The 16,129-nt window shown below is 42.2% G+C and overlaps 1 protein-coding gene across 1 annotated transcript in view; it reads right to left on the reverse strand.

The window, feature by feature from the left end:
• The window catches only part of LOC121574630 (multiple epidermal growth factor-like domains protein 6), a 57,999-nt gene extending 42,101 nt beyond the window's left edge, over positions 1 to 15,898 (reverse strand). Inside the window, exons 1-2 of the mRNA XM_045223222.1 lie at positions 15,886 to 15,898; positions 3,951 to 4,073 (exon numbers count right to left, since the gene is read on the reverse strand). Coding sequence (XP_045079157.1) covers positions 3,951 to 4,073; positions 15,886 to 15,898 — 136 coding nt within the window. The remainder of the gene's footprint in view (positions 1 to 3,950; positions 4,074 to 15,885) is intronic.
• Between the last annotated feature and the right edge of the window lie 231 nt (positions 15,899 to 16,129).

The following is a 16,129-nucleotide window of genomic DNA, read 5'->3' on the forward strand; positions in this document are numbered from 1 at the left end:
AGAATTAGGACAGTAATCATTAGGCCAGTTTTCCCTATTCATGGAAAAATGGGTTGGCTTTAGTATTGCTCCATGTTTGATCAAGCATTAAATCTACATGGATTTCTAGCTGATTCTCAGTTGTGTGGTTTGAATACAAATTAGGATGCACCTCACTCATGCAGCCAGATATAGGACGATGTACTGCATGTAAGATATTGGACCCATTCACATAAACCAGAGTTTGACTGTCTCTCTTCCAGAGCTGCACTGAAGTAACTCTCAAACTTAGTAACTCTCAAACTGAAAGTGTTTAGTCATTTTTTATAGTGACAAGACCTGTTAAGTTTACAACTAGAGTCATGTCATATTTGTTAGCATTACTAAACGTCTACATGCATATTTAATGTAAATACTTCTTATTTCTCCACTGATTAGTGGAAACCTCCACTTCTACTGGAGTTATGTGGGCAGTGCCAGGCTACACACAAGGGCACCAGTCCAAATATCTCCATAGTTATGAGTGGACTGATAACACTGAGACTTCCTCTGCATTGCTGTGCTTGTACAAGAAGACATAACATAAAACATTATGCTACTAGAGTACACCTGTCATCCAACTGAAAGTGATGGGAAGAGTTGTTCAGGCTTGGTCTAATGATCTGGATCAAAATATTATTTAGGGGAAAGCTTGACCCAGATGACCTCTTAATCATAAGTTATATTTTCATTCAGATAAATTACACTAAATCAACAATAGTGTAACAGGCTTGTCCTTTACATGACATAAACCCACTGAGATTTAATGTATAGGCAGTATTGCCCATGCAAGGGTAAACATAATCACAGAAGTGTGGAGTGTACTGTAGCACTCACCTGGCACATGATATCCCATGTTGTACCCATTGTAGTGATTATATCCATGGAAGCAGTTAGGCATATAGCAAATCCTTCTATTATAGCGGTGGTACAGATTGTTAGCACCCAAGACTGGGTCAATATGAGCCACAAAACACCCCACGAGGAGCATCAACCATCCTGACAATGCCATGTCCAAGAACTAGCATACTATATATTCTTACAGATAGAAAAAAGGTATTTATGCCCAAAAAATGCTAACATAAGCCCACATGCAATTTACAAAATGACAACTACAATACTGTTTGAGATACTGTAAAACAAGACATGAATATACAAAAGAACTAAACCCTGTTTAGATTTTTCATTTCAGTCACATCTTGTGTAAAGGCAGAACAACTTCTTGCTCCCTCTGATTTCTCCCCCTTCACTCTATATCTCTCTCTTTTTAGTCTCTCCCTCTCTCTCTGCCTACCTCCTCCACCATGTCTGTCTCCCATGTCCAGGACATTCAAGGCCCTCCCCTCCTCCTCTCCTCCACACTCTCCTCAAAGTAGCCCACATGCTCAAGCCTATAATCACACATGCTACTATATTGTACCATTGGAAGAATGATATCGTATTTGACAGAAATTACATTATTGTGAGTGTTAAAAAGCCTATATTTAAAATGATAGTGATTTAGGACTATAGTTGGCAATACTTTCCTGCCACTTCAAAGGCTGATGTATGTGAAAGAATTTGATCGATTTATAGGACATGGCATGCAGGTACTAGAAGAAATGTGAAAAGATTTATTATAAAATAGCTAAACTTTTTTTGGGACATAGAAATGTAAGAAATAACCGCCAAAGTACAGTATAGCCAGATCTGATAAGTGCCAAGGGTACAATTTTATATTTCGAAATCAAACATCAGAGAGAATAATTAATCTTGCAGTGACCCCATCTACTCAGGAGCTCAGTGCAGAGTCTCTCATCCCTTGCCAATACATACATTTAAACAGTGGAGGCTGAACCATGACAGGTCTTCATTGGGTTGAAAAAGAATGCATGAACGTGGTCAAAAACGATTGTCACGGTTTGTACAAAAATGTCTTATATATAGAACTGTAAAGAACTCTGAAGCTGGTATGGGGTTCATTTCTGCTTATGCATTCTCGTTTAGACGCCAAACCCACCACTGGTGTGCGTGGCCAAAGAGTTCTATTTTCATGTCATCTGAGCACAGCACCGGTTCCAATCCAAGTGCCAATGCCGTTTAGCAAATCCAGGCATTTACATTTGTTGGATAACATGAAAATAGAGCCCTTTGGCCACACACACCAGTGGTGGGTTTGGCATCGAAATAAGAATGCATAAGCAGAAGAAGAAAATAAAAACATACATACAGTAAAACATGGTGGTGGATTTTTGATGTTATGTGGCTACATTTTTGCTTCCACTGGTCCTGGGGCCCTTGTTAAAGTCAACGGCGTCATGAACTTTACCCAGTACCAGGACATTTTAGCCAAAAACCTGGTTGGAAGCTGAAACTTGGCCGTAAGTGGATCTTGCAGGAAGACAATAACCCCAAGCACACATCAAATCCACAAAGAAATTGTTAATTGGCCACAAAATCAACATTTTCCAATGGCCATCTCAGTCTCCAGACTTGAACCCCATTGAAAACCTGTGGTTTGAATTGAAGAGGGCAGTCCATAAGTGCAGACGAAGGATATCAAGGATCTGGAAGGATTCTGTATGGAGGAATGGTCTAAGATCCCTCCTAACATTTTAGAAAAAGTTTTAATGCCGTTATCCTCACAAGGTGAGGTATTGCTTCTGGGTTTTAGTTGTGATGGACAGGCCTGCCACATCTCAGACAGCTCAGCACCATCTACAGAGACTGTCAGTCATACAGTAGGAATGCACTCACCATCCCTATGCTGTTAGACATACCATACACATACTGTATCTTCCTACATCCATCACACTGCTGTCCACACAGGCACTGAAAGCAGGCTTTTCAGGTTTTTAAGTTCAGTAAATATTCTGAACTTATTACTGAGCTGATATGTTTTTGTCCATTAGACATCAGAGCAGATGTCCATAGAGAGTCGTATTACCCCCAGCTGTGATAACATGCCTATTAGCAGTCTTAATAACCACAACATAACCTCTTTAAAAAAGGGTTTAAAAAGGGTTCTTCGGCTGTCCCCATAGGATTACCATTTTTGGTTCCATGTAGAACCCTCTGTGGAATGGGTCCTACGTGGAACCCAAAAGGGTTCTACCTGGAACCAAAAATGGTTCTTCAAAGGATTCTCCTATGGGGACAGCCGAAGAACCCTTTTAGGTTCTAGATAGCACAAGTCTTTTCAAAAAGTGTATCATTATTGGCTCCTTCAGGTAGCATTCAGGCTGCACAGCATTCCAAACAGGCTTCTCCTCAGGGCTGGGTATAGCTACATATTGAATTATCACTCCCATCAAGCTGAGCTAAAACAAAGATCCTTGAGTAAGTGATCCTTGTCAATGGAATTTTAGATCTGTGTGGCTTATTTGTCTATTAGACTTGGGTTCAAGCAGTATTCGTTTTCTTTCTTTCCTTTGGTGGTAGTGGTGTTGATGGTGGTAGTGGTGGTGATGGTGGTAGTAGTGGTGATGGTGGTAGTAGTGGTGATGGTGGTAGTGGTGGTGTTGATGGTAGTGGTGATGGTAGTAGTGGTGGTGGTGGTAGTAGTGGTGGTTATGGTGATAGTGGTGGTGTTGATGGTGGTAGTGGTGGTGGTGATGGTTGTGATGGTGATAGTGGTGGTGGAGGTAGTGGTGGTGATGGTAGTAGTGGTGAAGGTGGTAGTGGTGGTGGTAGTATTGATTATAGTAGTGGTGGTGATGGTGGTAGAAGTGGTGATGGTAGTAATAGTGGTGATGGTAGTAGTGGTGGTGATAGTGGTGGTAGCGGGGATGGTGGTAGTGGTGGTGTTAGTATTGATGATAGTAGTATTGGTAGTGGTGATGGTGGTAGTGGAGGTGATTGTGGTAGTGGTGGTGATGGTGGTAGTGGTGGTGTTAGTATTGATGATAGTAGTGCTGGTAGTGGTGGTGGTAGAGGAGGTGAGGAGGACTTACCTTGGCAGGTCTTGCCGTCGTCCTTCAGCTGCTGACCAGATTGACACCTGCAGTAGAAGCTGCCGATGGTGTTGCAGCAAAGAGCCTCACAGCCTCCGTTAGTCTCCTCACACTCATTTACATCTGACAGGGGCAGACGGATCAGTCACACAGTCGCATACTTAATGGTACCAATGTAACAGTAACATCAATAGAGTACAACACTGTAGGAGACACAGTGCTTCTAAATGGCAGAGCCACAGTCATGACAAATAACCAGGAATTCACTAGTATCATGATTGCTGAGGAAATAAGACTGGAGAGTGAGGAATAACCTAGAGGAAATGAAAGCTGTGTTCGTTGTCCTAGAAATTAGAAAATATCTGATGGGTTAAGAGTATCTTTTTGTTTAACTAGATTGGAAAATTACACATCCATCATTATATTTTCCCCTAAAGGGACATGCCAGAACACCAGCTAGTCTCTTGGTAAAGCCAGTGGCTAACTAACTTCCCTCAACCACACAAGTAGAAAAATGCTTTTTCTTTCATTTCATGTCAGATAGAGTTTAACTCCAATGTCTTCCAGGGATGAGTTTGGGTCTGGTTTGTGAGGTTTGGAAGACCTGCTTCAATGCTCACGGAAAGTCATGACAACACTTATCAGACCATGAGCAACAGTTTCCATTTTAGGCTTCCTCTATCAAAATGTCCAACAGCATGAGGTGCAGCTGAATAGCACAACAACATATTCACTCTCCAATGTAAGAAAACTGACTCTCTCTGTAATCCAACGTGGCACATCAGATGTGTCTAGTTTGACTTACCAACCTTATTGTGAGTTTTCATGCAACTCAACTCTCTGAGATTTGTTTCAAATATGTGTCATAGTTTGAATGTAACCACAAGCTTCCAAGACACCATCTTGATAACCATAAAACCCCTGCCAGCACCTTCATCAGCACATTAATAAAGCACACAGGCCTTGTGTGGGTCAGATGAGAGAAACTCAGAAATTCAGCCAATAGAAACCAGAGAACCAGATAGTCTGCCAATCACATCATGGCTCTGCCATGCCTCCTTAAAAAGCAACCATGTTTCCATATCATCTAAATCCCATACACAGCCTGTCAGAGCTGTCATTCAACTGACCACATGTTTTCTCTCTCCACTTCACTGTCTACACACACTGACTCAGTTCCTGATCAGGTGCTGACAGAAACCCAATGTATCTTTAGTTGGAAAAGTAAACATCCAAAGGTCATAGAAATACAGTACAATCAGGGTCTTGATGACTGTAAAGTAATATAACTGTCTTCAACATCACAGGACTGGTTTTCATTCTCCATACCCACTGAAGGAATGCTACAGTGCTATGAAAGAATGGATGAGTGGGTGACGAGAGAGAAAGGGGGAGGAGGAGGAGGAGGAGGGTATTTACTTGGCACTACTGATCATTTCATAGACCACTATATGTCCATAAACAGAGGAGAGTCATGGAGCAATTCTGGGACTGCCAGAGGAAATGGAGGTTAGTTGTTTTCCTGTTTCAGTGTATTTTTAGTGCATTCAGCCACTGCCAGCACTAACCAGCCAATTACAGACCTGGTATTTCTCTCCTAGTTTACAACATCTGGACATGTAAATGCCAAAACATTGGGCTTTATGTTTCCCATTCACCAAACATCAAAACAAATGCCTCTTCTGTAGTTTAATGAAAAGTTCTACAAAGCACATAAGGTGAGGATGATTTTCCACTTAGGGTAAAATTCCAGGGGAATAACACATTCCTGTCCCCTGCCTGTGCACAGAATGTGACCTGAATGTGACCTGCAGATCAAGGACATGACTCCGGGGCCCTAGGGGAGTCCTGGCTGTTTTCATGTCAGTTTGTACGGGGTCAGGAAGAGTAGGGCTGGGGGGCTGTATCCCCCCATTGAGGACACACACCTGAGTGGCTCCCAGGTTTCATGCTGTGTCAGGGTCCCGCTCATGTGTCATTCTGCTCAATGGGAAGCAGGAATGCTGAACTGCTATGGATCAAGTTCCACAAGGTCACAAGCTTTCCTGTCCTCACAATGAAGACAGAATGGAGAGGGGAAATGCTACTAGCACTGGATAGAAATAAACAGCCCCATAATAGATATTAACTAGAGTATGCTAAACAAAAATGAGAGATATATCCTAATTGTGAATGAAAAATGAGAGAAGGGAGAAGCCAAGATGTGTCTATGGGAGAGTTACATCACCAAGAACAATGATAAAGACTCCCTCTGTGTCAAAACAGGTTCCCACGATGATTAACCCAGTGACCTCTGAAATCATGAGTGGGTCGCCTGGTGATTGGTGCACAGGCTACACCCACACCTGATTCCAGGGGACAGCAGTGGGATGCTCTTGTCTCTAGTACTGGTACAGGTAACCTCAATCCACATTGAACCCACATTACATCTACATTGTCCTCCAACCACTTCATCCGTATCTGGTACAAGAAAACACAAAAGCAATGGACTACTGTCCTGCACATTTTCTTACCTTTTAATTTCAAGAGTTAAGTTGAAGACTAGCTACTTTTTCTATACCCCTGATATCTGTCATGGGGACAGACAGGGATAAAGTATATTATAATTTCACCAGATTAGTTACTCTGATGTTGGTGTGAGTTGCAGTAAGCCCTGTTCCTCAAGTAAAATGTCAATATCTCCTTCCATCCAGTCCCTGGCACTGTGTGGACCTCCATAGAGTCAGAGCCACCAGCCACACATAGCCTCACTCTATTATATTACTGTAGGACAAGCTGCCAATGTAAAGGAAAGGGCTGTTTTGCTTTATTAGTATTTTCTCTCAGGAGGTAATTGGAACGCTTCATTGTACATATCATGCACACTGAGCCAACATAATTGTACCCTGAATCTGCTCCTATAACCACTACTCATAGTTTTATTACTGATGAACCACAGCTACTTCTACTACAATCACTGTATCTCAACGCTCTGTAAGACAAAGCAGGCTGTCTGAGGGCCCAGAGGCCTGGCCCAGCTTGCCCACGCTCCATGCTCCAGGTCAGGGTTAGAGGCTGGAGGCCTGCAGGGCTGGAGCTCAGGGCCAAACGGACTCAACAGGCAGGCAGGCAGGGAGGGAAAAATACACAGCTATAATTACACGTGATGGATGTCTGTGTATAGGTGACCCGGAATGACACAGTCTCCTTGGGCTAATGATGTAGCGTGACATGGAATCTCTGGACACCAATACCCCAAAGCTAAACCCAGCCTCAAAACATCCAGCCTGTCTAGTCAGAGGATTCTGAATCCTCAGAAGACCAGTCCACTGTACAGAAGGGTATCAATAAACCTCTGGTTCTGATGCACAGGAGCACATGTACGTGTGTATGTCCACAAGCACACACACACACACAAACATACACATACACAAAGGCCTGTGTTCTCTGCTCTAGCTGTCTGTTTAGCTGGTTCTGATCAGAGCTGTCCCTACACAGTGGGAAGGCCTTAGGTGAACTGTCCATACTATGGTCCATACCATATAACGTTTTAACAGGCCACCAACTGGACCTCCAGTGAATCTGTCCTCCATATACTCACAGCCCATTTATTCTTACTGCCAGCTGCTGGCACTCACACAGCAACCCCAGTAATATATAATATCACTGAATGTCTGCCCTTTCACTTTGTTCAACTCAGCAGGATATCTATACATTATACATATATACAACCACAAGCCAGGACTCACATTATAATTAATGCTGCTTTGTCAATTACAACTAAAGTGAAAAAAATTAACAATAACAACACATCAGACAAATACAAATTGTGTATTTCCCAGGAGTGGACACTCTGTTCCGAAACAAATAGCAAAAAAGAACAGAAAACAAACACTGTTTAACTAATAGCTACATTAAAAAGTGCTTTGTTATGACTCTGCCACATGTAAGAACTGGGTCACATTCCTGGGATGTATTGTGTGACCTCCTGTGATAAGGACTACCGCCACTGTTCCCCTGGGGCCTGTGTTAATGTCTGAGTAGGACCGTAGGGGTCTAACACTAACACAGCACCATACTGCAGCCTGATCCTATCTTGGTCACTGGCTGGAACATTAGAACATTGATCAACAGGAAGCCACAGATAGCCCTGGTCTGTTTCCTCTTAGGGTCCAGATCTAAAAACCTGCTGCTTTCATCTGCTTGACTGGGGTCCACTTCTTGTCTGCCAGAGCTGCATTCACCAGGGGACAAGCTAAGGTGAAGCCTGGGACACCAGCTCATAGGCCTCAAAAAGGAAAGGTCTGAGAGGCAGGATATTAAAACTGATGATGACTGAGGAGATTGGAGAGTTATCCCTGAACTAGGTCAAGTATTTGAACAAGATGGTTTAGGAATGTTGTTAGATCATGTTAGGTATGACCATAACTTAGAGTGGAACTGACAGCATTTTAGCAACATGAAATCTTATTCAAATCTGTTCATATACACCCCCAGGAAGAATATGACACTTTTCTTTACATTTTCTGACAAGCGAACACTTAGATATGGTCATTTTCATGTGTTCATAAATTCTTAGAATGTTTGGTTATTACGTATACTAAGATATTTGTGAAAATTCTATAGCAATATAGTGTGGGAAAGCGGCAGTGCGTTTGGACAATTAATAGACACTGCAGTAAAAAACCTAATAAAAACATCTGTCTCGTCCAGGACCGGAGTCTACGCAGGCCGGTGCACCATAGCCAATCAGAGGTACAGTAGGCCCATATGCAAATAAGCCATTTGCCACAAGGTCCTGCCATAATTCACTTTGAACTGGACTGTGTGTTTACAGGCAGTTGCAACAGCGCGACATTAGATCATTAGAACGCATTCGGCAAAAGCCACAAAATAGACTTGAATGGATTTCTGCAAATATGTAGCTAAATACCACAGGAGTCCGCTTACATTTGGGAACTTTACACTCCTATTGATCAAACCATAAAAAGGTAGGCTATCTTTCCCTGTATGCACATCAACAAGATCAACAACTAATGCTAGCCAGAGCAAGATTAGCTAAAATCTAAGGAAGGAACATTAGATAAACCCTCTCAAACTTTTTCAGCTAGTTTTTCAGAATTTCACGGATAAACGATGGGGAATAGCCTGCTCGTCCTTCTGCAGCTTGCCTGCCAATGCATGCATTGTCCTAACCAAGCACCCAATCTACATTCCATGAGACTTGCAGGGCTTGACATTAACCTGTTTATCCACTTGTCCTTCAGACACAGAGGTGACTGAACATGTTGTTGTGTTGTGTAATGCAAGAAACCACTTTACAAAATACAATTAATTATTATTCCCTTACCATTATTACAGAGAAACAGACAAATTATGCTACCCTCTGCCTATTGGCTACTTAGCTTCTTCAAGCCTGTCTCAAAATACAACACTGCTCCTTTAAGACAAAAAAAAGCTCTTTACCTGACTTGATTTTCAAAGATGTCTAGAAATGTACAGGTTTTGAGCTCTTGTAGGAAGCAACCACTCCCCTATTGTTGACTACAAACTATCTATAACTGGGCTAATAACTAACTAGCAAAGGATATGAACATAATGTGCACACATGGCTACATGCAGATCTTACTTTGATCTCAAAACAAGTGCATCTACTCAGGACCACAGCTGTAAACACAGTCCAGTTCAAAGTAAATGGCTCAGATCCATATATGTCAATGGTCTATTTGTGTATAGGCCTCCTGCAGCTCTGATTCGTGATGCCGCACCGGTCTGTGTAGAGTACTGGTGAGTCTTGTGCAATAAAATCCTACTCCAATGGGTTGTGCCTACAATAAAATAATTTGTGTAGTTTGTTTTGTTTCTGTATGTTGCATTGAAAGTGGCTAATATTGTATTGATTCGATCACAATTGCCATAGTAAAGGGAAACGTTGATAGTGTTAACTAACAGGGAAGACTCAGTCGTGGGGGAGCTGTACAGCAGTCTTGGCTACTGCACTCCCGCGGAAGCCCGCAGTTTAGAACAAACATTGTTCATGACTAACTATTACTTTTTTTGCCTACGTTTACTGACACGGTCATATTCAGCCGGTCTTGCGCGTTCGTAAATTAATCAGTTACTCTGCGCTCTGGCACACTCCCTTACGAAAAAATTATTGCAGTCAAGAGTGCAGTATAACTGCAGTACACTGAAGTGTAATTGTAGTTAGAGTAGAGTATAACTGCAGTATTTATTTTTATTTTTTATTTCACCTTTATTTAACCAGGTAAGCCAGTTGAGAACAAGTTCTCATTTACAACTGCGACCTGGCCAAGATAAAGCAAAGCAGTGCGATAAAAACAACAACACAGAGTTACATATGGGGTAAAACAAAACATAAAGTCAAAAATACAACAGAAAATATATATACAGTGTGTGCAAATGTTGCAAGTTATGGAGGTAAGGCAATAAATAGGCTATAGTGCAAAATAATTACAATTAGTATTAACACTGGAATGATAGATGTGCAAGAGATGATGTGCAAATAGAGATACTGGGGTGCAAATTAGCAAAATAAATAACAATATGGGGATGAGGTAGTTGGGTGGGCTAATTTCAGATGGGCTGTGTACAGGTGCAGTGATCGGTAAGGTGCTCTGACAACTGATGCTTAAAGTTAGTGAGGGAGATAAGAGTCTCCAGCTTCAGAGATTTTTGCAATTCGTTCCAGTCATTGGCAGAAGAGAACTGCAAATACTGTGTCCAAAATAATGTGCATATCTAGCTGTGTAGCCACCAAAAAACGATACTAGGGGAAAAAGTCAGTCACTCACCCACTCCTACAATGCATTTACAATGACATGATATCCTCCTAGCAGCTAGCTAACTATCGAGCTAACGTTAGGCTTTGTGTTTTTAGCTTGCTACATAAATAGATACGCTAGCATATTAGCCACGTTATGACTGACTTGTGATCATTGCCCTTGCTAGTTTGATTGTATTGACATTCCCAGCCTTAGTTACATTCGTCCGTTTTTCTCCCAAAATATTGTCATTGAAACTGTAACAGTGCATCCTGAATGGAGGCAGCAAACAATGTACCAGGCCAGCTGTGATTTACAACCTGATAGCAATATTTTTTGGACTACCAAGAAATGTATTAGTGATTTATATTAATCATGCATTGAACTGCATCCATCTATTCTGCCAACAATGCCTTAGTGTAAGTCATGGAATATTAAGTCAAATATAACCTCGTGCAGTAACTGCAGTCGACTGTAGTCTTTTGGATGCAGTAATTGCAGAATAACTGCAGTTACACTGCATAATTACTGCAGTAAAACAATTTTATTTTGGACGAAGTATTTGCAGCATACTGCAGTTATACTGCACTCTAAATGCAATCTTTGTTTGCATTTAGCACTCCAGACACCTTCATTACTATGTTGGAGATCGAATTTGAATATTGAAACAATGTTGCAAATGTCGGAGAGACAGACAGCAAGGTTTATACAAATCTCCGCTGTTGAAAACAAAATGTTAGTTTAAAAGAAATGTGAGATAATGTCTAGATGCTTTTTATAGTGGAGATCAAGTTTATAAATTGCCTGGCTGGGCTGATGAGAGAGCGGATTGCGCAGTCAGATGGAACAGAGTAAATAGGCATTTTAACATCATAGATTTAGCCGGTGGTAACTTGTGGAATAGACACCGGCTGGAATGCGGTTTTAACCAATCAGCATTCAGGATTAGAACCACCCGTTGTTTAATATCTGATAGAGAAACAGCACGGATAGCACATCATGCAATGCAGCCACCACAGATCATTCTACTCTCTGCACGCGCGCCCTAGTTTGGTGCTTGTTGACTGGGGTAACCATAGTTACCTAAAATAATACAACTTTACCACTACAGGAATACATGAAAATTACAATGCACAATATACTAATAATTTCACAAATGTACCTGATAGAGAAATATCACGTCATGCAAGAGATCACAGATCATTCTACTCTCTGCATGCGCGCTGTACAAAATACATAAAACACCCCCAGACACAGTGAATAACCAGCTAGCATTTGCTGAAATTATATTAGACAAAATGCATCACAAATATTCAAAGGAAACACCACATCTCATGTACAATATTCCACAAATGTTTACAAACAAATTTATATAACTTGTACATTCTGCCCTTCGGAATATAACAATTACTTTTGATGTACAGCTAGTTTGGCACTTGTTGACTGGGACGATTCTAACTCAAACACCACCCTTTGTAAGCAAGCCACGCAAACCAGCCAGTAAGATTCCATGTTGAATAGGTGAAGCCAAGACAAAACCAATTGGCTTACAATAGAGTGGCAAAGAGAATCATCAATAATAACTCTGTTACACCTGTTAGAACACATACAGTATGTGGACACCTGCTCATCGAACATCTCATTCCAAATCATGGGCATTAATATGGATTTTGTCCCGCCTTTGCTGCTGTAACAGCCTCCACTCTTCTGGGAAGGCTTTCCAGTAGATGTTGGAACATTGCTGCAGGGACTTGCTTCCATTCAGCCACAAGAGCATTAGTGAGGTTGGGCACTGATGTTGGGCGATTAGGCCTGGCTCGCAGTCGGCGTTCCAATTCATCCCAAAGGTGTTCGATGGGATTGAGGTCAGGGCTCTGTGCAGGCCAGTCAAGTTCTTCCACACCGATCTTGACAAACCATTTCTGTATGGACCTCGCTTTGTGCACGGGGGCATTGTCATACTGAAAAAGGAAAGAGACTTCCCCAAACTGTTGCCACAAAGTTGAAAGCACAGAATATTCTAGAATGTCATTGTACGCTGTAGCGTTAAAATGTCCCTTCACTGGAACTAAGGGCCTAGCCCGAACCAATGAAAAACAGCCCCAGACCATTATTCCTCCTCCACCAAACTTTACAGTTGGCACTATGCATTGGGATAGGTAGCGTTCTCCTGGCAGCCGTCAAACCCAGATTCGTCCGTCGTACTGCCATATGGTGAAGCGTGATTCATCACTCCAGAGAACGCGTTTCAACTGCTCCAGAGTCCAGCTTTACACGACTCCAGCCGACGCTTGGCATTGCGCATGGTGATCTTAGGCTTGTGTGCCATGGAAACCCATTTCATGAAGCTACCGACGAACAGTTCTGGTGCTGACCTTGCTTCCAGAGGCAGTTTGGAACTCGGTAGTGAGTGTTGCAACCAAGGACAGATGGTCCCGTTCTGTAAGCTTGTGTGGCCTACCACTTCGCGACTGAGCCGTTGTTGCTCCTAGAGATTTCCATTTCACAATAACAGCACTTACAGTTGACCGGGGCAGCTCTAGCAGGGCAGAAATTTGACAAACTGACTTGTTGGAAAGGCCACGTTGAAAGTCACTGAGCTCTTCAGTAAGGCCATTCTACTGCCAATTTACATTTTAGTCATTTAGCAGACGCTCTTATCCAGAGCGACTTACAGTTAGTGAGTGCATAAATTATTTTTTTCTCATACTGGCCCCCCGTGGGAATCGAACCCACAACCCTGACGTTGCAAACGACATGCTCTACCAACTGAGCTACACGGGACTATACATGTTTGTCTATGGAGATTGCATGGCTGTGCGATTTTATACACCTGTCAGCAACGGCTGTAGCTGAAATAGCCGAATCCACTACTTTGAAGGGGTGTCCACATACTTTTGTATATATAGTGTGCATCATGACAGATTTGCCGAATATCCACTTTGTTAGATCAGATTTTTTTGAATGGGCGCCAATGACGGCATTCTTTTTCTATCCCCCACGGTCTGCGTTCCATTGATCTCTTTACCGCATGTATTCCACGAAGTCAACAGGAACTGAGTGACAACTAACCTAAATGGTTTAGCAGGACACCCATTGTGACCTTTGACCTCCAGTATAAGTGACCCCTGAACTGTTTATTGTAGAAGACACGTTTCCTTTTCCTATCCAACCGTGTCAAAAGGTTGCATGACAGAAATTCCGAAAAATATTATGAACTTCTTAGAACTCCACATTCACCAAACAAGCTCAACCTTCACAAACTCAGCAGATGTCAATAGATTGAAGTTGCCTACAATAGGACTTCACCATGAACCAATTCAAAACATACAGTGAGGGAAAAAAGTATTTGATCCCCTGCTGATTTTGTACGTTTGCCCACTGACAAAGAAATGATCAGTCTATAATTTTAATGGTAGGTTTATTTGAACAGTCAGAGACAGAATAACAACAAAAAAATCCAGAAAAACGCATGTCAAAAATGTTCTGAATTGATTTGCATTTTAATGAGGGAAATAAGTATTTGACCCCTTTGCAAAACATGATTTAGTACTTGGTGGCAAAACCCTTGTTGGCAATCACAGAGGTCAGACGTTTCTTGTAGTTGGCCACCAGGTTTGTACACATCTCAGGAGGGATTTTGTCCCACTCCTCTTTGCAGATCTTCTCCAAGTCATTAAGGTTTTGAGGCTGACGTTTGGCAACTCGAACCTTCAGCTCCCTCCACAGATTTTCTATGGGATTAAGGTCTGGAGACTGGCTAGGCCACTCCAGGACCTTAATGTGCTTCTTCTTGAGCCACTCATTTGTTGCCTTGGCCGTGTGTTTTGGGTCATTGTCATGCTGGAATACCCATCCACGACCCATTTTCAATGCCCTGGCTGAGGGAAGGAGGTTCTCACCCAAGATTTGACGGTACATGGCCCCGTCCATTGTCCCTTTGATGCGGTGAAGTTGTCCTGTCCCCTTAGCAGAAAAACACCCCCAGAGCATAATGTTTCCACCTCCATGTTTGACGGTGGGGATGATATTCTTGGGGTCATAGGCAGCATTCCTCCTCCTCCAAACACGGCGAGTTGAGTTGATGCCAAAGAGCTCCATTTTGGTCTCATCTGACCACAACACTTTCACCCAGTTCTCCTCTGAATCATTCAGATGTTCATTGGCAAACTTCAGACGGGCATGTATATGTGCTTTCTTGAGCAGGGGGACCTTGCGGGCGCTGAAGGATTTCAGTCCTTCACGGCATAGTGTGTTACCAATTGTTTTCTTGGTGACTATGGTCCCAGTTGCCTTGAGATCATTGACAATATCCTCCCGTGTAGTTCTGGGCTGATTCCTCACCGTTCTCATGATCATTGCAACTCCACAAGGTGAGATCTTGCATGGAGCCCCAGGCCGAGGGAGATTTACAGTTATTTTATGTTTCTTCCATTTGCGAATAATCGCACCAACTGTTGTCACCTTCTCACCAAGCTGCTTGGCGATGGTCTTGTAGCCCATTCCAGCCTTGTGTATGACTACAATCTTGTCCCTGACATCCTTGGAGAGCTCTTTGGTCTTGGCCATGGTGGAGAGTTTGGAATCTGATTGATTGATTGCTTCTGTGGACAGGTGTCTTTTATACAGGTAACAAGCTGAGATTAGGAGCACTCCCTTTAAGAGTGTGCTCCTAATCTCAGCTCGTTACCTGTATAAAAGACACCTGGGAGCCAGAAATCTTTCTGATTGAGAGGGGGTCAAATACTTATTTCCCTCATTAAAATCCAAATCAATTTATAACATTTTTGACTTGCGTTTTTCTGGATTTTTTTGTTGTTATTCTGTCTCTCACTGTTCAAATAAACTTACCATTAAAATTATAGACTGATCATTTCTTTGTCAGTGGGCAAACGTACAAAATCAGCAGGGGATCAAATACTTTCTTCCCTCACTGTATATCCTAGTCCCTTAGTGTCCAAGTACAGACTAGCCTATATCAGTACTATTCCATGTTTCAATAGTGTCTTTGTTGGACGAGTTATGACAATACATTTTGTTTTAATGTTTCCTTGTAACGCCTCCCTGCCAGACTGCTGTCTCGCTGCTATCTAAATATTTAGAGAGAAAGCTCAGCCAAGCATACAGACAAAACGCCGGAAAACCTAAAGGGCGCAGGAAGACCCTCTCACCTTCCGTTTCCATGGACACTCATATACAGGTGAGTCCAGAACTGATATTTTGGCCAAGGATGGATGACAGTGTTTTGATACTGATCATCACATCGACACCAGCTAAACCAACCTGACACTCTAACCCATTGTTACTAGCTGGTGTAGACAAGAGATGATTAATGAATGTCTGTAATAAATATCAAGGATTAAAGTAAGCATGGAAAGAGATGTAATCCACTGGACACAGATGTCAATTCAACGT

Source organism: Coregonus clupeaformis, chromosome 10 (genome assembly GCF_020615455.1).
Source record: "Coregonus clupeaformis isolate EN_2021a chromosome 10, ASM2061545v1, whole genome shotgun sequence".
NCBI lineage: Eukaryota > Metazoa > Chordata > Actinopteri > Salmoniformes > Salmonidae > Coregonus > Coregonus clupeaformis.